The 27,901-nt window shown below is 56.4% G+C and overlaps 1 protein-coding gene across 1 annotated transcript; it reads left to right on the forward strand.

Moving 5' to 3' along the window:
* The first annotated feature begins 632 nt into the window (after positions 1 to 632).
* On the forward strand, positions 633 to 27,747 carry RAPGEFL1 (Rap guanine nucleotide exchange factor like 1). Its single transcript, XM_038753861.1, has 15 exons — positions 633 to 669; positions 6,753 to 6,828; positions 10,847 to 10,997; positions 12,056 to 12,153; positions 18,480 to 18,592; positions 19,655 to 19,822; positions 20,368 to 20,465; positions 22,300 to 22,422; positions 23,666 to 23,844; positions 23,947 to 24,037; positions 24,248 to 24,298; positions 24,823 to 24,910; positions 24,992 to 25,056; positions 25,251 to 25,305; positions 26,174 to 27,747. Exons 1-15 carry the CDS (start codon positions 639 to 641, stop codon positions 26,296 to 26,298), a joined length of 1,512 nt encoding a protein of 503 aa, XP_038609789.1. The 5' UTR covers positions 633 to 638; the 3' UTR covers positions 26,299 to 27,747.
* The last annotated feature ends 154 nt before the right edge of the window (positions 27,748 to 27,901 follow it).

Here is a 27,901-nt window from a genome sequence, read left to right on the forward strand (position 1 = left end):
CCCCTCCCGGGCCCCTCCGCCCCGGACGCCCCGGCCGCCGGGCCCGGGGGAGGGAGGGAGGGGGGGCGGGCGGGCGGGCATGAAGCCGCTGGAGAAATTCCTCAAGAAGCAGACGTCGCACCTGGCGGGCCGGGCCGGGGCCGGGGCCGGGGCCGGGGCCGGGACCGTGACCGGGGGCGGCCCCGGGGGTCCTCCGGGGCCCCGGCCCCTGCAGCGGCGCCCGAGCGTGTCCCGCCTGCTGCTGCCCGCCTTCCTGCGGGAACCCCCGCCCGGGGACCGGGACCGGGACCGGGACCGGGAGCAGGAGGAGCAGGAGGAGCAGGAGCAGGCGGAGGATGACGAGGCCGAGGGGGAGTCCGGGGGCCGCTGCTGGCTAAGGCTGGAAGGAGGGAGGCCCGGGACCGGGGCCGGAGCCGGGGGCCCCGCGCCCCCCTCGACCTCCTCCTCCTCCTCCTCGTCCTCGTCGTCGTCGTCGTCGTCGTCGTCGGACGAGCTGTCCCCGGCGGAGCCCCCGCCGGCCCCGGCCTGGCCCCCGCTGGGCGGCCCCGGCCTCCCCGACAGCCTGCTGGGCCGCGTCCTGGAGGGCCTGGCCGCCGGCCACGGGCACGGGCAGGGGCACGGGCAGGGGCAGGGCCCCGATGCCCCCCCCCGCCCACCACGGGCCCGCAGGTAAGCGCCCAGGAGGGGCCGAAGGCGCCGACCCCCGACGCCCAAACCGGGGCGCGGGGGGGCAAGGGGGGCCGGGCAGGGGGGGCTTAGGGGGCGCGGCCGGGCTGCCCTCTGCCGATGCCCCCTGGGCTGGGGGCGCCGCTGTGCCCCTCGGGGGTCCCGGGGGGGGGGCGGTCAGCAGGTTGGCACCGGGACACCTGGACGTCCGAGCTTCCCGCCCTTCACACCCCCGCTCGACGGAAACCCTTTTCATCTTCATCTCCCTCTCTTTCCCTCTCTCTCCCTCCCTCTCTACCTCTTTTTCTCCCTCTCTGTCTCTCCTGCACCCTTTCCTTCTCTCCCTCCCTCCCTCTCTCATTCCCTCTCTCTCCCTCTCCCTTTCTGTCTCTCTCCCCCTTTCCTTCTTTTCCCCTCTCCCTCCCTCTCCGTCTCCCTCCCTCTCTCATTCCCTCTCTCTCTCCCCCATCCCTCTGCCTGTCTGTCTCTCTCCCCCTCTCCCTTTTCCTCTCCCTCTTTTTCTCCCTCCCTCCCTCTCCCTCCTTCTCTCTCCCCCCTTTTCCCCTCTCCCTCTTTTCCTCTCTCCCACTTTTCCTCTCCCCCTCCTTCTTTTCCTCCCTCCTTCTTTTCCCCTCTCCCTCTTTTCCTCTCTCCCTCTCTGTCTCTCCCCCCCTTCTTTCCCCCCTCCCCCTTTTCCTCTCTCTCCCCCTCTCCCTCTTTCCTCTCCCTCTTTTTCTCCCTCCCTCCCTCTCCCTCCTTCTCTCTCCCCCCTTTTCCCCTCTCCCTCTTTTCCTCTCTCCCACTTTTCCTCTCCCCCTCCTTCTTTTCCTCCCTCCTTCTTTTCCCCTCTCCCTCTTTTCCTCTCTCCCTCTCTGTCTCTCCCCCCCTTCTTTCCCCCCTCCCCCTTTTCCTCTCTCTCCCCCTCTCCCTCTTTCCCCCTCTCCCTCTTTTCCTCTCTCCCTCTCCTTTTCTGTCTCTCTCCCCTTCTCCTTTTCCCCTCTCCCTTTCTCCCTCTCCCTCTCCTTCTCTCTACCTCTCTCTCCACTCCTCTCTTTTTCTCTCTTCGTCTCCCTCGTTTTCTGTCCCTTTCCCTCTCTCTCCCCCTGTCCTCCTCTCTCTCTCTCCCTCTCCCTCTCCCTCTCTCTCTCTCCCTCTCCCTGTCCTCCTCTCTCTCTGTCTCTCCCTCTCTCCCTCTCCGTCTCCCACCGCACTGCCGCCTTCCCTTCCCGAAGGAAGCCGGTCCCGGCCCGGGCAGCGCCAATGACGGGGGGAGGTGGGAGGTGGGGAGCCTGAATCCAGCCGGATCCCAAGGGCCCGCAGCAACCCACACCACTCACCCACCCCGACTCCTTCTACGGGACCCCCGGCAGGGAAGACCCCCAGACTCCTTGCCTGCGGGGATGCCCCTCCGCTCCCGCCCCTGACACGGGCCCCTCTCAGGGACGAGGTGAGGGTCCGTTCCCACCAAGATAGGGAAACTGAGGCTCAGGTCAGGGGCCAGGGGCGGGGGGAAGAGAAGCAGGAAAAATCAGGGGTAGGGTTAGACACTCCCCCTCCACCTGATCTCACCCTTTAGGCTTTGCTGAGAAGAAGGCAGTCCAGGCTCCCCGTGGGCAAGAAGCCCCTACCCCTTGCTCCCCTCCCCACCGAACTGGGAGGCGGGTGAAGAAAAGCAAGCCCCGTGGCCCTGGATACCAGGCCCATCCCCACCACCCTCGGCCTTGGCCCCCTGGGCCCGCTCCCACGGCCCTGGTAGGCTGGACTTGTCATTCATTCAGTCGTATTTATTGAGCGCCTACTGTGTGCAGAGCACTGGACTAAGCGCTTGGGAAGTCCAGGTCGGCGACAGCTAGAGACGGGCCCTACCCAACAGCGGGCTCACGGTCTAGAAGGGGGAGACGGACGACAAAACAAAACGGGTGGACAGGTGTCAAGTCGTCAGGGCAAAAAGAATTGGCCCAGGTAGACTGGGTGTGCCCCGCCCCCCTCCACCCTTGTACCCTGGGCACGTCCCCACAGTCCTCCTCCACCCCTGCTGCGCTCAGCCTGGCTCAGTGGAAAGAGCCCGGGCTTCGGAGTCAGGGGTCATGGGTTCAAATCCCGGCTCCACCAGTTGTCAGCCGGGTGACTTTGGGCAAGTCTCTATATGTTGCCAACTTGTACTTCCCAAGCGCTTAGTACAGTGCTGTGCACGCAGTAAGCGCTCAATAAATACGATTGAATGAATGAATGAATGAATGAATGAAGTCACTTCACTGCTCTGGGCCTCCGTTACCTCATCTGGAAAATGGGGATTGAGTGTGAGCCCCCCGTGGGACAACCTGGTCACGTTGTAGCCTCCCCAGCGCTTAGAACAGTGCTTTGCACAAAGTAAGCACTTAATAAATGCCATCATTATTATTATTATTATCCCCACCGCCCTCCGCCGTGGTACGCTGGACCCATATAATAATAATAATAATAATGGCATTTATTAAGCGCTTACTATGTGCAAAGCACTATCCATTGCCCTCCACCCTGGTACAGTGGATCTGTGCCCACCACCCTGGTACATTGGGCCCATACCCACTGCCTCGGTGTGCTGGGCCTGTTCCCACTGCCCTCAGCCCAGGCAATAATAATAATTATGGTATTTGTTAAGTGCTTACCATGTGCCAAGCACCGTTCTAAGCACTGGAGTTTATCAGGTGCCCCATGTGGAGCTCACAGTCTTAATCCCCGTTTTACAGATGAGATAACTGAAGCCCAGAGAATGATGATGGTGATGATGGCATTTATTAAGCGCTTACTATGTGCAAAGCACTGTTCTAAGCGCTGGGGGGAATACAAGGTGATCAGGTTGTTCCACGGGGGGCTCACAGTCAATCCCCATTTCACAGATGAGGGAACTGAGGCCCAGAGAAGTGAAGTGACTCGCCCAAAGTCACACAGCCGACAAGTGGTGGAGCCGGGATTTGAACCCATGACCACTGACTCCAAAGCGCGTGCTCTTTCCTGAAGCCCAGAGAATGATGATGGTGATGATGGCATTTATTAAGTGCTTACTATGTGCAAAGCACTGTTCTAAGCGCTGGGGCGAATACAAGGTGATCAGGTTGTCCCACGGGGGGCTCACAGTCAATCCCCATTTCACAGATGAGGGAACTGAGGCCCAGAGAAGTGAAGTGACTCGCCCAAAGTCACACAGCCGACAAGTGGTGGAGCCGGGATTTGAACCCATGACCCCCGACTCCAAAGCGCGTGCTCTTTCCACTGAGCCACGCTGCTTCTCTAGAGACGTTAAATGGCTTGCCCAGACAAGTGGCGGAGCCGGGATTAGAACCCGCGTCCTCCCACTCCCAAGCCCGGGCTCTTTCCACTGAGCCACACTGCTTCCCTAGGTAAATTGGACCTGTACCCACTGCCTGGTACACGCTGGGCCCGTCCCCACCGCCCTCGCCCCGTCCCACCACCATATGACTGTCCGTGCTGTTCTGGAAGGGTCCGTGGGTCGCCGGGCCGTGGTCTACCTCTGCCCGGTTTCAGAGTGGGGGAAAGGGCATCCGTGCCATCCTCCGTCCCCCTTCCCTCCCAGCCGCCATGCTCTGTGCCCTCCGAGTGTGCAGCCCTGGTTGTGCGCCTTCCATCAGCTCTGAGCCCCCCTTTCCTCTGCCCCCCAGATGCCCTGCTGCCGCCACCCTCTCTCTGCAGCGTGGCCCTGGCCCTGGCGCTCAGCTGGGGTTTGGTGGCGTCTAGGCCGAGCGTCCTGGAGCAGGAGGGAGCGAGGGGGCGGGAAGAACTGGCAAGAGATGGGCCTTGTCTTGGATGTGCCACCACAGGTTCTGGGCCTTCCCAGGAGAGACGGTGCCCCCGGTCCCCTCCCATCGCCTTCTGGCTGGCGCCCGGGAGAACCAGTCTAACCTGCCGAGCTGCCCCATTCTGGCAGCAGCGGGCCGGGATGTGGCACCGAGGCTTCGCCCTCCGCCCGATCACCCCTGGGCAATGCCCCCTCGGCTTCCACCTGCCCCGGGGATGCTCGCCTGGGCGCTAGTCCAGCCAGCTGGATCAGAGACAGCCTGTGCCCTGGCCTGGGGGTCTGCAGTGCCAGTGTCGATCGAGCAGAGGGCACGGGGGGCTCCCCCCGTCCCCGTTCCTCCTGTACCTGGTTTGCCCCACCCCAGAGCTGGCTGCCTGTCAGCCCCACCTCGCCCCCAGCCCAACTGCACCGAACCCCTCCCTTGTTAACCCTGGGCTCCTGCCCGCTCCTGCTCCTGGCACGGGCCAGGCCACCCACCCGCCCCAGAGGCGCTGGGTTCTACTCGGGTGCTTTGAGATCAAAGGGGGTGGGCCTGTCTGGAGCGGGGATGGAGCCTGCCCGGAGCAGGATGGAGCCTGCCTGGCTGGGGGGCTGGAGCCCACCTGGAGGGGGGACAATTCCCAACTGGCAGGGACCGGGATGGGGTTGGGTGGGGGCTGTCTGACTCCAAGTCACTGGGTCTCTGCAACCCATGAATTTTTTTTGGGGGGGGTCTCTGTGTTCCCTGTGGGGGGCTGGGAAGCCTCTGGGTCCTCTCTGGAGGTCGGGGGGGATCTCCCAATCTCCTCTGCGTGTGGAAGGAGCATCCCTGTAGTCCTCTGGGACTGGGAGGGGGCTCTGCAGCCCCTCTGGAGGTGGAAGGGGCATGCTTTGCACATGGTGGGCGCTTAACAAATGCCATCATTATTCTTATTATTCTCTGGGCCTCAGTTACCTCATCTGTGGAATGGAGATTAAGACTGTGGGCCCCACGGGGGACAACCTGATGACCTTGTATCCCCCCCCCCCCCAGCGCTTAGAACAGTGCTTGGCACCTAGTAGGCGCTTAACACATACCATTATTATTATTGTTCTCTGGGACTCAGTTGCCTCATCTGTAAAATGGGGATTAGGACTGTGTGCCCCATGGGGGACAACCTGGTGGCCTTCTGCCCCCCCCCCAGCGCTTAGAACAGTGCTTGGCACACAGTAAGCGCTCTAGTGAGTCCATTGTTGGGTATTGACCGTCTCTATATGTTGCCGACTTGTACTTCCCAAGCGCTTAGCACAGTGCTCTGCACTCAGTAAGCGCTCAATAAATACGATTGAATGAATCTCTATAGCCCTCCGAAGGGGTGGGAGGGGTCTCTGCTGTCTCTCTAGAATTGGGAGGTGCAACCCCTCTGGAGGTGGAAGGGGCGTCTCTACAGCTCTGTGGAGTTGTGGGGGGGTCTCTGTGGTTCCTCTGGAGGTGGAAGGGGCGTCTCTACAGCTCTGCGGAGTTGTGGGGGGGTCTCTGTGGTTCCTCTGGAGGTGGAAGGGGTGTCTCTACAGCTCTCTGGAGGTGGGGGGGGGGTGTCTCTGTGGTTCCTCTGGAGGTGGAAGGGGCGTCTCTACAGCTCTGCGGAGTTGTGGGGGTGTCTCTGTGGTTCCTCTGGAGGTGGAAGGGGCGTCTCTACAGCTCTGTGGAGTTGTGTGTGGGGGGGGTCTCTGTGGTTCCTCTGGAGGTGGAAGGGGCGTCTCTACAGCTCTGTGGAGTTGTGGGGGGGTCTCTGTGGTTCCTCTGGAGGTGGAAGGGGCGTCTCTACAGCTCTGCGGAGTTGTGGGGGTGTCTCTGTGATTCCTCTGGAGGTGGAAGGGGCGTCTCTACAGCTCTCTGGAGGTGTGTGGGGGGGGTCTCTGTAGTTCCTCTGGAGGTGGAAGGGGCGTCTCTATAGCTCTCTGGAGGTGGCGGGGGGGGTGTCTGTGGTTCCTCTGGAGGTGGAAGGGGCGTCTCTACAGCTCTGTGGAGTTGTGGGGGGGTCTCTGCAGCCCCTCTGGAGGTTGGGGAGGAGGTGTCTCTGCGGCCAGGCTGGAAGAGACACCGAGAGGGACAGGAGCCCATAGGTGGGAGAGCCGAGCGGCCCCCCCCCCCGCGGCAGGCTGGCGGCCCCATGGATGGGAGCATGCTGGGGCATGTGGGGGGACCAGGGACCCGAAGTGGGGGCGGAGGAAGGGGGCTCACTCAGGTGCTCAGCCAGACCTGGGCCCGTAGTCCCCCTGACCAAGCCCCCTCCCCGCTTCCCCCATCCCCTGGTTTCTGTCCCCCCAGACATTCTCCTGGATGACATCATCCTCACCCACTCACTGTTCCTGCCCACGGACCAGTTCCTGCGTGAACTCCTGCAGTAATATCCTTTTGGGCGGGGGCTGCGGGGACCCTCCCGGGGTTTCTCGGAGGTTTCACCTCTTCTGCTCTGTTCGTGTAGGGTCTGCAGTAAATATTGTGTTCCTGACCGGCAGGGTTAGCATAGGCCTGCGCTGAATTGTGTGCCCTCCGGCCGGCCGGGTTGATGTAGGTTCTGCGGTAAACACTGTGCCCCTGGCTGGGTTAGTGTAAGGTCTGCGGTGAAACACTGTGACCCTGGCTGCCTCGGTTGGCATAGGGTCTGCGGTAAACACTGTGCCCCTGGCTGCCTCGGTTGGTATAGGGTCTGCGGTAAACACCGTGCCCCTGGCTGACGGGGTCAGTGAAACATCTGTGGTAAACACTGAGCCCCTGGCTGGCAGGGTTAGCGTAGGGTCTGTGGTAAACACTGTGCCCTGGCTGCCTGGATTAGTCTCAGTCTGCGGTAAACACTGTGCCCCTGATTGCCTCGGTTGGTATAGGGTCTGTGGTAAACACTGTGCCCCTGGATGACTGGATTAGTGTAGGGTGTGGTAAACACTGTGCCCTGGTTGCCTGGGTCGGTATAGGGTCTGCGGTAAACACTAAGCCCCTGGCTGGGTTACTTGGGTCTGTGGTAAACACTGTGCCCCTGGCTGGCAGGGTTAGTGAAGGGTCTGTGGTAAGCACTGTGCCCTTGACTGGCTGGGTTAATGTGGGGTCTGCAGTCAAACTGTGCCCTTGGCTGGCAGGGTTAGTGTAGGGTCTGTGGTAATAAGCACTGTGCCCTGGCCGCCTGGATTAGTCTCGGTTTGTGCTAAACACTGTGCCCCTGGTTGCCTGGGTCGGTATAGGGTCTGCGGTAAACACTGTGCCCCTGGCTGGCAGGGTTAGCGAAGGGTCTGCGGTAAACACTGTGCCCCTGGCTGGCAGGGTTAGCGAAGGGTCTGCGGTAAACACTGTGCCCCTGGCTGGCAGGGTTAGCGAAGGGTCTGCGGTAAACACTGTGCCCCTGGCTGGCAGGGTTAGCGAAGGGTCTGCGGTAAACACTGTGCCCCTGGCTGGCAGGGTTAGCGAAGGGTCTGCGGTAAACACTATGCCCTTGGCTGGCTGGGTTAATGTGGGGTCTGCAGTCAAACTGTGCCCTTGGCTGGCAGGGTTAGTGTAGGGTCTGTGGTAATAAACACTGTGCCCTTGACTGGCTGGGTTAATGTGGGGTCTGCAGTCAAACTGTGCCCCTGGCTGGCAGGGTTAGTGTAGGGTCTGTGGTAATAAACACTGTGCCTCTGGCTGGCTGGGTTAGCGAAGGCTCTGCGGTAAACACTGTGCCCCTGGCTGACTGGGTTGGTGTAGGGTCTGCGGTAAACACTGTGCCCTTGACTGGCTGGGTTAATGTGGGGTCTGCAGTCAAACTGTGCCCCTGGCTGGCAGGGTTAGTGTAGGGTCTGTGGTAATAAACACTGTGCCCTGGCTGCCTGGATTAGTCTCGGTTTGCGCTAAACACTGTGCCCCTGGTTGCCTGGGTCGGTATAGGGTCTGCGGTAAACTCTGTGCCCCTGGATGACTGGGTTAGTGAAGGGTCTGCGGTAAACACTGTGCCCCTGGCTGGCAGGGTTAGCAAAGGGTCTGCGGTAAACACTGTGCCCTTGACTGGCTGGGTTAATGTGGGGTCTGCAGTCAAACTGTGCCCCTGGCTGGCAGGGTTAGTGTAGGGTCTGTGGTAATAAGCACTGTGCCCTGGCCACCTGGATTAGTCTCGGTTTGTGCTAAACACTGTGCCCCTGGTTGCCTGGGTCGGTATAGGGTCTGCGGTAAACACTGTGCCCCTGGCTGGCAGGGTTAGCGAAGGGTCTGCGGTAAACACTGTGCCCCTGGCTGGCAGGGTTAGCGAAGGGTCTGCGGTAAACACTGTGCCCCTGGCTGGCAGGGTTAGCGAAGGGTCTGCGGTAAGCACTGTGCCCCTGACTGGCAGGGTTAGCGAAGGGTCTGCGGTAAACACTGTGCCCTTGACTGGCTGGATTAATGTGGGGTCTGCAGTCAAACTGTGCCCTTGGCAGGCAGGGTTAGTGTAGGGTCTGTGGTAATAAACACTGTGCCCTTGACTGGCTGGGTTAATGTGGGGTCTGCAGTCAAACTGTGCCCTTGGCTGGCAGGGTTAGTGTAGGGTCTGTGGTAATAAACACTGTGCCCTGCCTGCCTGGATTAGTCTCGGTTTGCGCTAAACACTGTGCCCCTGGTTGCCTGGGTCGGTATAGGGTCTGCGGTAAACACTAAGCCCCTGGCTGGGTTACTTAGGTCTGTGGTAAACACTGTGCCCCTGGCTGGCAGGGTTAGCGAAGGGTCTGCGGTAAACACTGTGCCCCTGACTGGCAGGGTTAGCGAAGGGTCTGCGGTAAACACTGTGCCCTTGACTGGCTGGGTTAATGTGGGGTCTGCAGTCAAACCGTGCCCCTGGCTGGCACGGTTAGCGTAGGGTCTGTGGTAATAAGCACTGTGCCCCTGGCTGGCAGGGTTAGTGTAGGGTCTGCTATCAACACAGGGCACGGAGCCAGCTGTGACTGGGCGAATTCCCCGGCAGGGCGGGTGAGGGCAGGGCGGGTGAGGGCAGGGTGCCCCAAGCGAAACTCACCCGGGCCCCCCCCCCCCCCGGCCCCACCTTCTCCAAACAGGCTGCAGCCGCCCGGGCCCCGGTGGAGGGGGGCCACGCAGATGGGCCCCTCAGCCCCCAAACCTATGCCCCCGCCCTCCGGCACAATAATAAGAATAACGATGGTGTTTGGTAGGCGCTTACTATGTGCCGGGCGCTGAACTAAACCCCGAGGTGGATACAGACAGATCGAGTTGGACCTAGTCCCTGACCCGCAGAGGACTCACGGTCTTAATCCCCGCTTTCCAGGTGAGGTAGCTGAGGCCCAGAGAAGTGAAGTGGCTTGCCCGAGGCCACACAGCGCTCAAGTGGTGGAGCCGGGATTCAAACCCGTGTCTGCCGTGTGACCTTTGGCAAGTCACTTCGCTTCTCTGAGCCTCAGTTCCCTCATCTGTAAAATGGGGGTTAAGACTGTGAGCCCCACGAGGGACAACCCGATGGCCTTGTATCTCCCCCAGCGCTTAGAACAGTGCTTGGCACATAACAAATGCCATCATTATTATTCTTATTACGGCCTTCTGACACCCATGTCTGCTTGTGTGACCTTGGGCAAGTCACTTCACTTCTCTGAGCCTCAGTTCCCTCATCTGTAAAATGGGGGTTAAGACTGTGAGCCCCACGAGGGACAACCCGATGGCCTTGTATCTCCCCCAGTGCTTAGAACAGTGCTTGGCACATAGTGAGTGCTTTACAAATGCCGTCATCATTATTATTATTATGGCCTTCTGACACCCATGTCTGCTGTGTGACCTTGGGCAAGTCACTTCACTTCTCTGAGCCTCATTTCCCTCATCTGTAAAATGGGGATTACGACAGTGAGCCCCCCGCGGGACAACCTGGTACCTTGTATCTCCCCCAGCGCTTAAAACAGTGCCTGGCACATAGTAAGCACTTAACAAATGCCATCATCATTATTATTATTACGGCCTTCTGACACCCATGTCCGCTGTGTGACCTTGGGCAAGTCACTTCTCTGAGCCTCAGTTCCCTCATCTGTAAAATGGGGGTTAAGACCGTGAGCCCCACGGGGGACAACCTGATCGCCTTGTATCCCCCCCAGCGCTTAGAGCAGTGCTTGGCACATAGTAAGCGCTTTACAAATGCCGTCACTATTATTATTATTATTATGGCCTCCTCCTCCTCATCATCAGTCGTATTTATTGAGCGCTTACTATGTGCAGAGCGCTTGGGAAGTACAAATAGGCAACATATAGAGACAGTCCCTACCCAACAGTGGGCTCACAGTCTACTGACTCTTAGGCCTGGGTTGCAAAAGGACAAGGCACCCGGCTGGCGGCGGGGGTGTGGGGTGGGCGGACCCCAGGTTTCGGGGGCCGTGGGGATCCCCGTGTCCGCCTGCCCACCTTGAGCCCCTTTTTGCCTTGACCCTCAGCAGCTTCGTGCGGGCGGGCGGGCTGGGACTGGGGCTGGGGGAGCTTCCCGGCCCGCGCAGGAAACAGGCCTGCCTGGCTGTGCTGCTCCACTTTCTGGACACCCACCAGGGACTCCTCCAGGAGGACGAGGCCGCCGGACGCATCGTCAAGGTGGGCCGGGGAGGGGGCACCTGCGGGCGGCCCGGGGGCTGGGGCCGGGCAGAAGATACAGCGGAGGGTCGGGACCGGGCGCGGAACGGAAAACCGGGGGAGGCGGCGTGGCCTAATGGAGAGGGCACCAGCCTGCCATTCAGAAGGACCTGGGTTCGAGTCCCGGCTCCGCCAATCAATCAATCAATCGTATTTATTGAGCGCTTACTATGTGCAGAGCACTGTACTGAGCGCTTGGGAAGGACAAATTGGCATCACAATTTGTACTTCCGCCACTTCGCTTCCCTGTGACTCAGTCGCCTCATCTGTAAAAATGGGGGTGAAGACTGGGCGCCTCGGGTGGGACAGGGACCGTGGCCAACCTGATCAGCTTGTATCTACTCAATGGTTAGAACAGTGCTTGACACATAATAATAATAATAATAATGTTGGTATGTGTTAAGCGCTTACTATGTGCCAAGCACTGTTCTAAGCGCTGGGGGAGATACAAGGTAATCAGGTTGTCGCACGTGGGGCTCACACTCTTAATCCCCATTTTCCAGATGAGGGAACTGAGGCCCAGAGAAGTGAAGTGACCGGCCCAAAGTCACCCAGCTGACAAGTGGCGGAGCCGGGATTTGAACCCCTGACCTCTGACTCCAAAGCCCGGGCTCTTTCCACTGAGCCACGCTGCTTCCCTAGTAAGCGCTGAACAAATTCCATCGTTATTATTACTCAATCAATCAATCGTATTTCTTGAGCGCTTACCGTGTGCAGAGCACTGTACTAAGCGCTTGGGAAGTCCAAGTTGGCCACATAGAGAGACGGTCCCTACCCAACAGTGGGCTCACAGTCTAAAAGGGGGAGAGAGAACGAAACCAAACATATTAAGAAAATAAATAGAACAGTGAACAGTGGATTTGTTCGGGCGTCCCCGTCCCTCGCCCGCCACGGTCCCCCCCAACCGCGCGCTGTGTCCGGCTGGAAAAACTCCGGCTTGGCCCCTTCCCGTCCACCTGTCCCGCTGCCCTCCACCCAAATCCCGTCTCCCGTGACCCTTCCCACCCGGCCTTCCCCAGGACCTGTATCTCCTCATCATGAAGGACGAGGATCTCTACCAGGAGCTGCAGGAGGATATCATGAAACTTCATCGGCTCGTGGGAACCGTGGAGCTCAAGTGAGGGCCGGTGCGGGGGGAGGGAGGAGGGGATTGGAAGAGTCTGGAGGGGTGGGAGGGTGACATCTCAAACTCTTCTTCCTCATCGTCACCATCATCTAGTGGTATTTCATTCAATCGAGCGCTTACTGTGTGCAGAGCACTGTACTAAGCGCTTGGGAAGTACAAGGTGGCAACATAGAGAGACGGTCCCTACCCAACAGTGGGCTCACAGTCTAGTCGCTCGATCAAGGAGGACAGAGCGCTTGGATCCGTTTGTCGTTATAGTGTACTCCCCTGAGTGCTTAGCACAGTGCTCTGCACACACTAATAATCATAATAATAATGATGGCATTTATTATGAGCTTACTATCTGCAAAGCACTGTTCTAAGCGCTGATAATAACAGAGGCATTTATTAAGCGCTTACTACGTGCAAAGCACCGTTCTAAGCGCTGGGGAGGTTACAAGGTGATCAGGTTGTCCCACGGGGGGCTCACCGTCTTAATCCCCATTTTAGAGATGAGGAAACTGAGGCACAGAGCCGTTAAGCGACTTGCCCAGAGTCACACAGTTGACGGCGGAGCCGGGATTTGAACCCATGACCTCTGACTCCAGAGCCCGGGCTCTTTCCACTGAGCCAGGCTGCTTCTAAGTGCTCAACAAATAGGACTGTACTCAGCGTTTGGGAGAATACAGCAAAAGCCCAACACAATGACATCTGCCCTCAAGGAACTGACCATCTAATGGGGAGGCAGAAATAAATGATTTACAAGTGGTGAGAGGAGGAGGAAGAACACGGCTATAAGGAAGTCGTACAAATATGTCAACGGGAAAAAGGTGAATAAGTCATTGACTATCAATCAATCAATGGTATTTATTGAGTGCCTATCGTATGCAGAGGCCTAACTAATTAGTTGGGAGAGTACAATAAAAGAGTCGGTAGACATGATCCTTGCCTTTACCTTGTTCACGCCTCTCCCTCTGCCTGGACCTCCCTCCTTCAAGCCTGCCACACCGGGTCTAGGCTGGGTGCTCCTTACAGTCAGTCAATCAATCCATCGTATTTATTGAGCGCTTACTGTGTGCAGAGCACTGTACTAAGCGCTTGGGAAGTACAAGTTGGCAACATATAGAGACGGCCCCTACCCAACAGTGGGCTCACTTACAGGCCGAGAACGGATACCTACTCTGCTGCATTGTGCTTTCCCAAGCGCTTAGAACAGTGTTCTGCTCACAACAAGCGCTCAGTAAATACCACTGATTTGATGTCTCTCTCCTCCTTGAAATCCTCCTCCTGGAAGTTTCCCCCAACTAATGCCCATCTCTCTGGTCATGCCATCCCATCCGCTCGCTCCCTCAGCCCAGGAGTTGATGTTAGTTTATTATTCACTTCATTAGAGAAGCAGCGTGGCTCAGTGGAAAGAGCCCGGGCTTTGGAGCCGGAGGTCATGGGTTCGAATCCCGGCTCCACCACAGGTCTGCTGTGTGTCCTTGGGCAAGTCACTTAACTTCTCTGAGCCTCAGTTCCCTCATCTGGAAAATGGGGATTAAGACTGTGAGCCCCACGTGGGACAAACTGATCACCTTGTATCCCCCCCCCCAGCGCTTAGAACAGTGCTTTGCACATAGTAAGCGCTTAACAAATGCCATCATTATTATTATTATTATTATTTAAGGAGCTAAGCTCATTGTGGACAGGGAATGTGTCTGTTTATTGTCGTTCTTTCCCAAGCGCTCAGTACAGTGCTCTGCACACAGTAAGCGCTCAGTAAATACAGTGGATTGAATGAACAAGGAGCGTAAAGTCTAGAGCGGAAGACAGGTGGGGCAGGCTATAAGGATATGTACATAAGTACATACATACATAAGTACATATGTACATAATACATTCTATTTATTTTATTTTGTTAGTATGTTTGGTTTTGTTCTCTGTCTCCCCCTTTTAGACTGTGAGCCCACTGTTGGATAGGGACTGTCTCTAGATGTTGCCAATTTGTACTTCCCAAGCGCTTAGTACAGTGCTCTGCACATAGTAAGCGCTCAATAAATACGATTGATGATGATGAAGATGATGATAAGTGCTGTGGGGTTGAAGGTGGAAAGAGTAGCCAGTGCTTGAGGGGAACCGACCCAAGTGTCTAGGCGACATAGAAAGAAGGGGAAACGAGGGAAATGAGAGTTAAATCAGGGAACACCTCCGTGGGGAGAAAGGATTTTAGTAAGGCTTTGAAGACGGGAACTGTGATGGACTGTAGGATAATAATAAATGATGATGGTATTTGTTAAGCGCTTACTATGTGCAAAGCACTGTTCTAAGCGCTGGGGGGGTTACAAGTTGATCAAGTTGTCCCACCGGGGGCTCACAGTTTTAATCCCCATTTTCCAGATGAGGTAACCCAGGCCCAGAGAATAATAATAATGGCATTTATTAAGCGCTTACTATGTGCGAAGAAGTGAAGCGACTTGCCCAAAGTCACCCAGCTGACAGCTGGCGGAGCCGGGATTCGAACCCATGACCTCCGCCTCCAAAGCCCAGGCTCTTTCCACTGAGCCACGCTGATTCATTCACTCATTCGGTCGTATTTATTGAGCGCTTACCGTGTGCAGAGCACTGGACTCAGCGCTTGGGAAGTCCAGGTCGGCAACATGGAGAGCCGGTCCCTACCCAACAGCGGGCTCACGGCCTAGAAGGGGGAGACAGAGAACAAAATCAATCAATCAATCAATCAATCGTATTTATTGAGCACTTACTATGTGCAGAGCACTGTACTAAGCGCTTGGGAAGTACAAATTGGCAACACATAGAGACGGTCCCTACCCAACAGTGGGCTCACAGTCTAAAAGGGGGAGACAGAGAACAGAACCAAACGTACCAACAAAATAAAATAAATAGGATAGAAATGTACAAGTAAAATAAATAAATAAATAAATAGAGTAATAAATAAGTACAACCATATATACATATATACAGGTGCTGTAGGGAAGGGAAGGAGGTAAGGTGGGGGGATGGAGAGGGGGACGAGGGGGAGAGGAAGGAAGGGGCTCAGTCTGGGAAGGCCTCCTGAACAAAACCAAACATACTAACAAAATAAAATAAATAGAATAGATAGGTACAAATCAACTCGGTCCATATCCAGTGCTGCTTCTAAGTGTGGAAATTGAAGATAAGATAATCAATCGCATTTATTGAGTGCTTACTGTGTGCAGAACACTGTGTCAGGTCATCAGAATAAATAGTAATAAAGCTAGGTGCACATCATTAAGAAAATAAATAGAGTAGTAACTATGGACAAGTAAAATAAATAGAGTAATAAATCTGTACAAACATATGCTTCTCAGTACTCACAGCTCATTTCTGGCCTCCAAGGACACTTCGGCCTCAAATAGGCGCCCTGGCCTGGCTCTCTGCAGTGGGCAACAGCCCGCGACCCTCAAATATATCCTATATTGGGGGAGAGGGTAAGCCCCCCCCTCTTTTCCTCCGCTCCCCCTCCCCTATTTGTCCATATTTATTCTATTTATTCTATTAATATGTTTGGTTTTGTTGTCCGTCTCCCCCTTCCAGCCTGTGAGCCCGCTGTTGGGTAGGGACCGTCTCTAGATGTTGCCAACTCGGCCTTCCCAAGCGCTCAGTCCAGTGCTCTGCCCACGGTAAGCGCTCAATAAATACGGTTGAATGAATGAATTGTACTTCCCAAGCGCTTAGTACAGTGCTCTGCCTACAGTAAGCGCTCAATAAATGCAGTTGAATATACAGGATAGGACAGGGGAGGGAATTCCAGGACCAGCTGTGGTACGGTGAGCCTGCTGTTGGGTAGGGACCGTCTCTATATGTCGCCAACTTGGACTTCCCAAGCGCTTAGTACAGTGCTCTGCACACAGTAAGCGCTCAATAAATACGATTGAATGAATTAATATTGAGGTACAGCGGGTAAGGTCATGATGGAGGAGAAAAGTCTAGAAACTGGGTCTTGGTAGGAAATCAGAGGTAAGAAGGGAAAGGTACTTTCCAAGCGCTTAGTACAGTGCTCTGCATATAGTAAGCGCTCAAAAAATACGATTGATGATGATGATGATGAAGGGGAGAGCCGGTCGGGGGCTTTAAAGCCGATGGTAAGGAGTTTCCGTTTGAGAGGGAGAGAGATATTGGAGGCTTCTGAGAGAAGAGAGAAGCTGCTTGAGAAGCAGCGTGGCTCAGTGGAAAGAGCCCGGGCTTTGGAGTCAGAGGTCTTGGGTTCGAATCCCGGCTCCGCCACGTGTCTGCTGTGTGACCTTGGGCAAGTCACCTCACTTCTCTGAGCCTCAGTTCCCTCATCTGTAAAATGGGGATTGACTGTGAGCCCCACGTGGGACAACCTGATCACGTTGTATCCCCCCCACAGCGCTTAGAACAGTGCTTTGCACATAGTAAGCGCTTAACAAATGCCATTATTATTATTATTATTATTCTGAGGAGGGGAGATATCGGCTGAGCTGTTTTTGTAGAAAAATGATGCAGGCAGCAGAGTGAAGTACGGACTGGAGTGGGGAGAGAGAGGAGGCAGGGAGGTCAGCAAAGAGGCCGATGCAGTAGTCAAGCGGCGTGGCTCGGTGGGAAAGAGCCCGGGCTTTGGAGTCAGAGGTCATGGGTTCAAATCCCGGCTCCGCCGCTTGTCAGCTGTGTGACTTTGGTCAACTCACTTCACTTCTCTGGGCCTCAGTTCCCTCACCTGTAAAATGGGGATGAAGACTGTGAGCCCCCCCCCCCCCGTGGGACAACCCCATCACCTTGTAACCTCCCCAGCGCTTAGAACGGTGCTTTGCACATAGTAAGCGCTTAATAAATGCCATCATTATTATTATTATTGAGGTGGATCAGCACATAGTAAGCGCTTAATAAATGCCATCATTATTATTATTACTAAGGTGGATCAGCACATATAGTGAGCGCTTAATAAATGCCATCATTATTATTATTATTATTAAGGTGGATCAGCACATATAGTAAGCGCTTAATAAATGCCATCATTATTATTATTAAGGTGGATCAGCACATATAGTAAGCGCTTAATAAATGCCATTATTATTATTATTAAGGTGGATCAGCACATATAGTAAGCGCTTAATAAATGCCATCATTATTATTATTATTAAGGTGGATCAGCACATATAGTAAGTGCTTAATAAATGCCATCATTATTATTATTAAGGTGGATCAGCACATATAGCAAGCGCTTAATAAATGCCATCGTTATTATTATTATTAAGGAGGATCAGCACATAGTAAGTGCTTAATAAATGCCATCATTATTATTATTATTATTAAGGTGGATCAGCACATATAGTAAGCGCTTAATAAATGCCATCATTATTATTATTATTAAGGTGGATCAGCACATATAGTAAGCGCTTAAGAAATGCCATCATTATTATTATTATTAAGGTGGATCAGCACATATAGTAAGCGCTTAATAAATGCCATTATTATTATTATTATTATTATTAAGGTGGATCAGCACATAGTAAGTGCTTAATAAATGCCATCATCATTATTATTATTAAGGTGGATCAGCACATATAGTAAGTGCTTAATAAATGCCATCATTATTATTATTATTATTAAGGTGGATCAGCACATATAGTAAGCGCTTAATAAATATCATCATTATTATTATTAAGGTGGATCAGCACATAGTAAGCGCTTAATAAATGCCATCATTATTATTATTATTAAGGTGGATTAGCACATATAGTAAGCGCTTAATAAATGCCATCATTATTATTATTATTAAGGTGGGTCAGCACATATAGTAAGCGCTTAATAAATGCCATTATTATTTTTAAGGTGGATCAGCACATATAGTAAGCGCTTAATAAATGCCATCATCATTATTATTATTAAGGTGGATCAGCACATATAGTAAGTGCTTAATAAATGCCATCATTATTATTATTATTATTAAGGTGGATCGGCACATATAGTAAGCGCTTAATAAATGCCATCATTATTATTATTATTATTAAGGTGGATCAGCAGGGTAGCAGTTTGGATGAGCACAGTCAAACACATCTACTCATTAGGTGCTCAGATGCTGAGGGTAGAAATCACATTCGTAAGCGTTAAGGGCGACTACTGGGCTAGCGCAGCGAGGGCTGTGGGATCAATTCGGGAAGGCTTCCAGGAGGAGGGGGATTTTTAGAGGAGCTCTGTAGGTGGGGAGGGCCGAAGGGGAGAGGAAGGCCAGCGATTGGGCCCGGGGAGGTTGAGGCTTCCTGCCAACTTCACTGGTGCCAGCTGCGGCGGTGGTGGTGGTGGTGGTGGTGGCGTGTCTGCCCCCCTGCTAATGCCAGCCGTGCCCACCCCAGGATCCCGGAGGAGAAGCCGCCGCCCAGCAAGCAGGTGAAGCCGCTGTTCCGCCACTTCCGCCGCATCGACTCCTGCCTGCAGACCCGGGTGGCCTTCCGGGGGTCTGACGAGAGTGAGTGCCGGGGATTGGGGACCGGGACCCCTCTGGCCTGCCCCCGATGATGGCCCCCGGCACCAGCCGGGGTTTTCCGATCAACGGGTAGCGTTCATTGAGCACTGTCAGTTGAAATTCGTAGACCCCATCACTGCCCACAAGGAGCTCACGGTCTAGGGAGGAAGACGGACAGTAAAAGAAATTACGGATGGATGTGTGTGGGAGGGCTCGAGGGATGGGGCGAAAATCAACGTCTTGAGGGGTATAGGCAGAAGCGCACAGGTGAGGCAGTAAGGTGATAATAATGGCATTTATTAATGCTTACTCTGTGCAAAGCACTGTTCAGGTTACACGGTGATCGGGTTGTCCCACGTGGGGCTCCCACTCTTAATCCCCATTTTACAGATGAGGGAACTGAGGCTCAGAGAAGTGACCTGCCCAGAGTCACCCGGCTGACAAGTGGCGGGGTCGGCATTTGAACCCATGACCTCTGACTCCCAAGCCCGGGCTCTTTCCACTGAGCCACGCTGCTTCTCTGGTAGTTGGGAAGAAAGCCGACTGAGGCCTTACAGCGGATCTTAAGGAGATTAGAGAAGCAGCGTGGCTCAGTGGAATAAACCCGGGCTTGGGAGTCAGAGGTCATGGGTTCTAATCCCAGCCCCGCCACTTGTCAGCTGGGTGACTCTGGGCAAGTCACTTCTCTGGGCCTCAGTTCCCTCATCTGTAAAATGGGGATGAAGACTGTGAACCCCCCCGTGGGACAACCTGATCACCTTGTAACCTCCCCAGCGCTTAGAACGGTGCTTGGCCCATAGTAAGTGCTTAATAAATGCCATCGTTATTATTCTGTTTCCAGGTCCGGAAAGGCCAAGGCTGGGGGGGTCTCTGCAGCCTCCGACCAGGCCCACACCCTCCTGTGGGTTTTGGGGGACCAGATTCCCCCTGTTCCAGCCTCTGGGCCCCAAGAGGGCAGAGGTGTGAGGGCCCTAGTGGGAAAGAGGGAAAGCTGAGCAGGTGTGTGTGGGGGGGGTGACCTCAAGCCCCCCAGCCTGAGTGGCCGCCCCTGCCGTCTCCCCCCAGTCTTCTGCCGCGTCTACATGGCCGACCACTCGTACGTGACCATCCGGAGCCGGCTGTCCGCCTCCGTGCAGGACATCCTGGGGTCCGTGGCCGAGAAGCTGCAGTACTGCGAGGAGCCCGCCGGCCGGCTGGAGACCCTCATCCTGGTGGCCGTGGCTTCGTCCGGGGGTGAGCCGGGGGCCGGAGGGGCTGAGCGGCCTGGGGCCGTCCGAGCCGAAGTCCGGCGGGGGGTCGGAGGGAGGAGGGGGGACTGAGAGGCCCGAGTCCATCCGAAGCGAGGTCCGGCTGGGGGTGGAGGGATGGAGGGAGGGACCAGTGGCCCGTAGCGTGGCTCGGTGGAAAGAGCCCAAGCTTAGGAGTCAGAGGTCATGGGTTCTAATCCCAGCTCCGCCACTTGTCTGCTGTGTGACTTTGGGCAAGTCACGTCACTTCTCTGGGCCTCATCTGTAAGACTGTGAGCCCCATGCGGGGGAACGTGATCACCCTGTATCCCCCCCGGTGCTTGGAACAGTGCTTGGCACATAGTAACAGATGGCATCATTATTATCCGAACCATGGTCCGGCAGGCGGAGGGAGGGATCGAGCGGCCTACGTCCGTCCGAGCCGAGGTGTGGTGTGGGGAGGGAGGGAGGGGGCTCTGAGTGGCCCGTGTCCGTCCGAGCCGAGGTCCGGCGTGGGGAGGGAGGGGCGCTGAGCGGCCTGTGTCTGCGCAGAGAAAGTGGTCCTGCAACCCAGCGACGACTGCGTCTTCACCACTCTGGGCATCAACAGCCACCTGTTCGCCTGTCCCCGCGATGGCTTCGAAGCTCTGGTGAGCCCTCCCCACAGCCCTTTCTCTTCACGGTGTTGGTTAAGCCCTGATTGTGTGCCAGGCACTGTACTAAGCGCTGGGGTAGATACAAGATCCGGGCCAGCCCAGGCCCGGGAGTCAAAGCCATGGGTTCTAATCCCGGCTCGGCCACGTGTCTGCTGTGTGACCCTTTGGGCAAATCACTTTACCTCTCTGGGCTTCAGTTCCCTCATCTGTAAAATGGGGGCTGAGACTGAGTCTCCCCCTTTTAGTCTGAGTCTCCCCCTTTTCGACTGTGAGCCCACTGTTGGGTAGGGACTGTCTCTATATGTTGCCAGTTTGTACTTCCCAAGCGCTTAGTCCAGTGCTCTGCACATAGTAAGCGCTCAATAAATACGATTGATGATGATGATGATAACTGAGTCCCACGTGGGACAGGGACCGTGTCCAACCCGATTTGCTTGTATCTACCCCAGCGCTTAGTACAGTGCACCTAGTGAGCACTTAACAAATACCATAATTAAATTAAATCGAGACTCTTCACCCCAAACCTGCCTCTCCGACTGTGGGAGAGGGCAGATTGGGGCTGCGGGGAGCAGTCACGGGGGCTAGCGGGTCATTTTTAAATTTTTTTTTTTTTTTGTGGGGGTGGGCAGGGGTCGCTTGCGCCGAGCTCCCGAGGCAGGGATCCAGTTTGGGTCAATCAATCAATCAATCGTATTTATTGAGCACTTACTGTGTGCAGAGCACTGTACTAAGCTCTTGGGAAGTACAAGTTGGCAACATATAGAGACAGTCCCTACCCAACAGTGGACTCACAGTCTAAAAGGGGTCTGTAGCTATCAGTCTTATTATTATATTATATTATATTATTATTATTATATCCTTATCAGTCTATCTTATTTATTGAGTATGCAGAGCACTGTACTAAGCACTTGGGGGAGTACAATATACCAATAAACAGATTCCCTGTCCACAACTGAGCGACCTTCCTTTCACTCCGGTCCCGGGCCCCCCAACCCGTTCACTCTCGGAGCCCGTTGAAGACCTGTGGGGAGAGACAGTTATGGGGGACGCAGAGAGTCATCATCATCATCATCATCAATCGTATTTATTGAGCGCTTACTATGTGCAGAGCACTGTACTAAGCGCTTGGGAAGTACAAATTGGCAACATATAGAGACGGTCCCTACCCAACAGTGGGCTCACAGGCTCACAGGCTAAGCTAATACCGCTAATCTCCTCACTGTACCTCGCTCTCGCCTGTCCCGCCGTCGACCCCCGGCCCACGTCCTCCCCCGGGCCCGGAATGGCCTCCCTCTGCCCATCCGCCAAGCTCGCTCTCTTCCTCCCTTCAAGGCCCTGCTGAGAGCTCACCTCCTCCAGGAGGCCTTCCCAGACTGAGCCCCTTCCTTCCTCTCCCCCTCGTCCCCCTCTCCATCCCCCCGTCTTACCTCCTTCCCTTCCCCACAGCACCTGTATATATGGTTGTACATATTTATTACTCTATTTATTTATTTATTTATTTATTTATTTTACTTGTACATTTCTATCCTACTTATTTTATTCTGTTGGTATGTTTGGTTCCGTTCTCTGTCTCCCCCTTTTAGACCGTGAGCCCACTGTTGGGTAGGGACTGTCTCTATGTGATGCCAATTTGTACTTCCCAAGCGCTTAGTACAGTGCTCTGCACATAGTAAGCGCTCAATAAATACGATTGATTGATTGATTAAAACAGAACCAGACAGAGAAGGGGTGATATGACCAGACAGAGAAGGAGAGATAGGACCTTACAGAGAAGGACAATAGGACTGGAGTCCCGAGCCCCTGTGTCTGAAGGGTCTCGCCCCTCCAGGCTCCCCTCCCGGAGGAGATCCCGGGCTCTCCGGGGGACGTGGAGATCCACCGGGCCGAGGCCGAGGAGCTCGCCGCCCACCTCACGGCCTTCCACTGGGAGCTGTTCCACTGCGTGCACGAGGTAAACCGGGATCGCCGGGAGCCTGCGGTCGGGGCTGTGCGGAGCGTTCGGCGAAGCTAACGGTGCCCACGGCTCCCCCACCCCGTGACCTCTGATCTCCCCTTCTCCTCCGCCCCATAATAATAACGATCTTCGTTAAACGCTTACGGTGTGCCAAGCACTGTCCTAAGCACTGGGGTAGATATGAGGTAAGCAGGTTGTCCCACGTGGGGCTCACAGACTTAAATCCCCATTTTACAGATGAGGGAACTGAGGCACAGAGAATAACGTTGGTATTTGTTAAGCGCTTACTATGTGCCAACCGCTGTTCTTGGTAATCAGGTTGTCCCACGGGGGGCTCACGGTCTTCATCCCCATTTTACAGACGAGGGAACTGAGGCACAGAGAATAATGTTGGTATTTGTCAAATGCTTACTATGTGCCAAGCACTGTTCTTGGTAATCAGACTGTCCCATGGGGGGCTCACAGTCTTCATCCCCATTTTACAGATGAGGGAACTGAGGCACAGAGAACAATGCTGGTATTTAAGCGCTTACTATGTGCCAAGCACTGTTCTTGGTAATCAGACTGTCCCACGGGGGGGGGGCTCACAGTCTTCATCCCCATTATACAGGCGAGGGAACTGAGGCACAGAGAATACTGTTGGTATTTGCTAAGCACTTACTATGTGCCAAGCACTGTTCTTGGTAATCAGACTGTCCCACGGGGGTGCTCACAGTCTTCATCCCCATTTTCCAGACGAGGGAACTGAGGCCCGGAGAAGTGAAGTGACATGCCCAGGGTCACACAGCTGACAAGTGGCGGAGCCGGGATTAGAACCCGCGACCTCTGGCTCCCCAGCCTGTGCTCTTTCCGCTGAGCCGCGCTGCTTCTCTGGTTAAGTGGCTTGCCCAGAGTCACAAGGCTGATAAGTGGCGGAGTCATCATCATCACCAATCGTATTTATTGAGCGCTTACTGTGTGCGGAGCACTGGACTAAGCGCTTGGGAAGTCCAAATTGGCAACATATAGAGACGGTCCCTACCCAACGGTGGGCTCACAGGGGGAGACAAAACCAAACATACTAACAAGATAAAGTCGGGATTCGAACCTGCGACCTCCGTCCGTGCTGTTTCCGCTGAGCCCCGCTGGTTCTCTTCTCTTCTCCCCACCCGCCCCCGTCCCTTCTTGTCCCGCACCGGGCTCCTGTCGTCGTGTCGTCGGCTCCTGTCGTCGTCCCGCGGCCTCGCCGGGGCCCTGGCAGCTGGAGTTCGTGGACTACGTGTTTCACGGGCAGAGGGGTCGCCGGGAGACGGCCAACCTGGAGCTGCTCCTGCAGCGGTGCAGTGAGGTGCAGCACTGGGTAGGGACCGAGGTGCTCCTTTGCCAGCCACTCGCCAAGCGCGCCCAGCTGCTGAAGAAGTTCATCAAGATCGCCGCCGTGTGAGCCCCGGGCTGGCGGGAGAGGGGCGGGCGGGCGGGCGGGGAGCCGGGACCACCCCCTCGCACCCGGCCCCCCGGCTAAGCCCCTGCTTTCCCGGGCAGCTGCAAGCAGAATCAGGACATGCTGTCCTTCTACGCCGTGGTCATCGGGCTGGACAACGCTGCCGTGAGCCGCCTGCGCCTGACCTGGGAGGTGAGAGCCCTTCCCCTCCCCACGTCGCTTCTGGCCCGGGCTCCTCTTTTATCTGGTCCCCCCTGTGGGTCCCATTCTGGAGAAGGCCAGGCCCCCATCTGTCCAGCCCCACCTCTGCCTCAGGACCCCCCGAGCTGGGGACTGGCCACATCCCCGACCCTTCCGTCGCCGCGTCCGACCGCCCCTCCGCCTCCCCAACTCTGTCCCTAGAAGCTGCCCGGGAAATTCAAGAATCTCTTCCGCAAGTTCGAGAACTTGACGGTGAGTTCGAGACGCGTCTCCCTCCCCACCTGTCCCCCTGGGCCCCAGAGACCCCCCCCAACCCAACCCGACAGGTACACACCTTCCCCCGTAGGACAACTTGAGGGAGGGTCAGGGATGGAGAGGGGAGAGTTGGGGGTGTTAGGTGCCGGGTCACTGAAAAGAGGATTAGGGATGGAGAGAGGAGGGAGTTAGGGTTAGTGGACGAGCCATCCCTTATCATGAGAGTGGGTGTCCCGGAGGGCAAGCAGCGTGTTCCTTTCAGCTTGGAACGGAGGCCTCCACCCCAAAGATACCCCACCCTGGGTCTCGGGGACCCTTCTGGAGGCGATTGATCCCCTGGCTTCCCCGGCTAAGTGAAAGGGTCCGGGGAAGCGGTGCCAGTCTGTGCTCTTCTGCCCCAGGCGTCGTGGTGCGATGGGGGCCTGGGATGACCCGGGCCCCCTCCAGTCCTGCTTCTGGGGGGTGCGGGAGGAGCAGGGAACACTGTCTGCCCTGCTCTGAGCACCCCCTGCCTTCCTCAGGACCCCTGCAGGAATCACAAGAGTTACCGCGAGGTCATCTCCAGGATGAAGCCCCCCGTCATTCCCTTCGTGCCTCTGATTCTCAAAGGTCAGCAGCCCGCCCTCCGACCCCCGACCTCCGCCCTGGGCTCCAATCCCCGATCCTTACCGACTCTTTCTCCCTCCACAGATCTGACCTTCCTGCACCAGAGTAGCAAGACCCTCCAGGATGGATTGGTCAACATTGAGAAACTGGTGAGCCCTGGGACCTGCTGAGGTGGGGCGGGCCGGCTGGGACGGACCCCCTCTTCCTGGCCTTTGGGAGCCCCCACTCCTCGGACTGGCCGGAATCACCGGGCGCAGGTGGGAATTGAGCCTCCCCCCCGACTCCCAGACTCCCTGCCGTGTGCAGCCGGCCCCCCGGCTTCAGTCTCCCCTCCCCTCCGCAGCACGCCGTGGCCGAAAAAGTGCGGACCATCAGGAGGTACCGGAGCCGGCCGCTCTGTGAGTTCCCCCCGGGAGGGCAGGCCGGGGACCTCCCAACGTTTCTCCCACCCTTCCCCATGTCTCGGTCACTCCGCCAATTGTCAGCTGTGTGACTTTGGGCAAGTCACTTCACTTTCTCTGCGCCTCAGTTCCCTCATCTGTAAAATGGGGATTAAGACTGTGAGCCCTCCGTGGGACAACCTGATCACCTTGTAATAATAATAATAATAATAGCGTTTGTTAAAAGCTATGTGCAGAGCACTGTTCTAAGCGCTGGGGGGTTACAAGGTGATGAGGCTGTCCCACGGGGGGCTCACAGTCAATCCCCATTTTCCAGATGAGGGAACGGAGGCACAGAGAAGTGAAGTGACTTGCCCAAGGTCACACAGTGGGCAGAGCCGGGATTTGAACCCGCGACCACTGACTCCAAAGCCCGGGCTCTTTCCACTGAGCCACGCTGCTTCTTGTAACCTCCCCGGCGCTTAGAACAGTGCTTGGCACATAGTAAGCGCTTACTAAATGCCATCATTATTATTACTTTCTGTTGGGCCCCATCCCGGGTGCCCACAGTTCCTGCCCATTCCCGCCCCGCCACCGGGACGGGCTGAACCCCCCTCTCCACAGCATTCCCCATTCTCTACGTCCTTCCCTCGTGCCTCCCATCTACAGAATTCCCACGGAATTCCCCCGTGCTCCTCTCTCCACGGCATTCCCTCTCTCTTTGACCCCCACCGTCCCCCCTCTGTGGTCTTCCCCCTGCACCCCCCTCTCCACGACGCCCTCCCCGTGCCCCCATCCTTGGTCCCGCGGTGTGCCGTGGCACCGGGCTCCCCCCCGGGGTGCCCAGGGCAGGCAGGGGGTGACAGTAGCCCCGGTGTGCCCGCAGGCCTAGAGATGGAGGCCTCCCCTCACCACCTGCAGACCAAGGCCTACGTTCGGCAGTTCCAGGTCATCGATAACCAGAACCTGCTCTTCGAACTCTCCTACAAGTTGGAGCCGGACGGCCAGTGAGGGGCAGGGGGGCGGGGGGCGAGGAGGAAGAGGGGCCCACCCCACGCCTGCCCCACTGGGCCCGGGCGCCATGCCTCACTACACTCAAGCACTTTGTACATCCCCATCCCGGCCCCCCATCCAACCCCTTCCCAACAGGGGGGTGGCGGGGGAGTCCTTAAAGCACTGGCCCCTCGGACTCGCCCTGCTGGCCCCTCTCCCTCCCTGGGGAGGGCTCAGACCCCTCCCAAAGCTAGGACTTGGGGGGCTCTCTCTCTTTTTCCCCCCTGCTCCCCGGAGGAAGCCCCTCCAAGAGGATCAGGGTCGGATCTGATGGGTGTTAGCGGTAAGGCACCCCAGGGACCAGGGTGGGGACTTAATTTGGTGCTAACACTGACACTCCTCTCCCACCCCCCGTCCCCCCCAAAGCCCCACGCTGAGCAAGAGGGCGTGAGCCAGTGGGCCGGGACTCTGATGCCTGGTGCCCGCTCCGCCTTTCTCTTTCCCTTTCTTCTCTCCCCCCTCTGCCCTTTCCTCGCCTCCGACCTCCGCCGCCTCTCCAAGTGCCACCCCACTGGTAAAGGCTACCTTGCGGGGCGGGGGCCGCCGGGGGCCCCCGCTCGGGCCCCGGGGAAGAGCACTGCTCAGGGAAACAGGAGGGGCCGCCGGGGCTGGGTCAGCGCCTCCCTCCACCCTGCCGCCGGAGGGGGAAACTGAGGCCCGCCTGCCCTGTCTATTTTCTCTGCGACCCAAGAGGGGGGGGACCCCTCTCCCCAACTCCTGCCTCTCCCCCCAACCTCAGCCACTGGTTCGGGGGGGCCACCTGTGTGAAACCTGCCCCCCACCCCAGAGACACCGGCACCCCCATCTCTTCCCGTCACCCTGGGCCAGAGAAAGGCTCAGTTCTCCTGTGGTTTCTGGGACTTCCCCCATCCCATCCCTAGCGGGGCTCCCGCCGCTGCTCTGAGAATGTATATATTTTTTACCAAATGCTCTCTATGTATGTGTAAATTTATTTTTTAAAGAAAAGCTGAGGGACCGAGCTCTGTATGATACGTCACCCCGGAAGACACAATCCCTTTCGTATTGCGCTGCTGCCCCGCCCCGCCTCCCACTTACTCCGACATACACAGACACACAACCCAGCCCCAGCTCACACTGACAGGCCCACACACCTCCAGCCCCGACTGGCATACGCACCCACACTCAAAAACGCACACCCACGATCAGACACACACAGACACACAACCCTCTCCTCTCCCCACAACGGCCCCCGACCCACACACTTGTGTGCAACGTCCTTGCTTGCTCCCCCGTCTCCCCAAGGTGTTCCCCTTCACCCCAAACTCAGAGTCCCCCACCCCCCGACCCCCGCACTGGGTTCGTGGACCCTTTGTTCCGTACTGTGTCAGTTGTTGCTGTAGGGGCCTCCGGGAGGACAGACACTCAATAAAGAACCTCCGAATTAAAGGTCCAGCCTCTCTGGGTCTCCTTTTCGGGGTCATCTGGGGAGCGAGGGCCCTCCCTGTGGTTTCCAATCCCGGCTCCGCCACATCTCTGCTGTGTGACCTTGGCCAAGTCACTTCACTTCTCTGAGCCTCAGTTCCCTCAGCTGTAAAATGGG

This window comes from Tachyglossus aculeatus, chromosome 11, assembly GCF_015852505.1.
Source record: "Tachyglossus aculeatus isolate mTacAcu1 chromosome 11, mTacAcu1.pri, whole genome shotgun sequence".
Classification (NCBI taxonomy): Eukaryota; Metazoa; Chordata; class Mammalia; order Monotremata; family Tachyglossidae; genus Tachyglossus; species Tachyglossus aculeatus.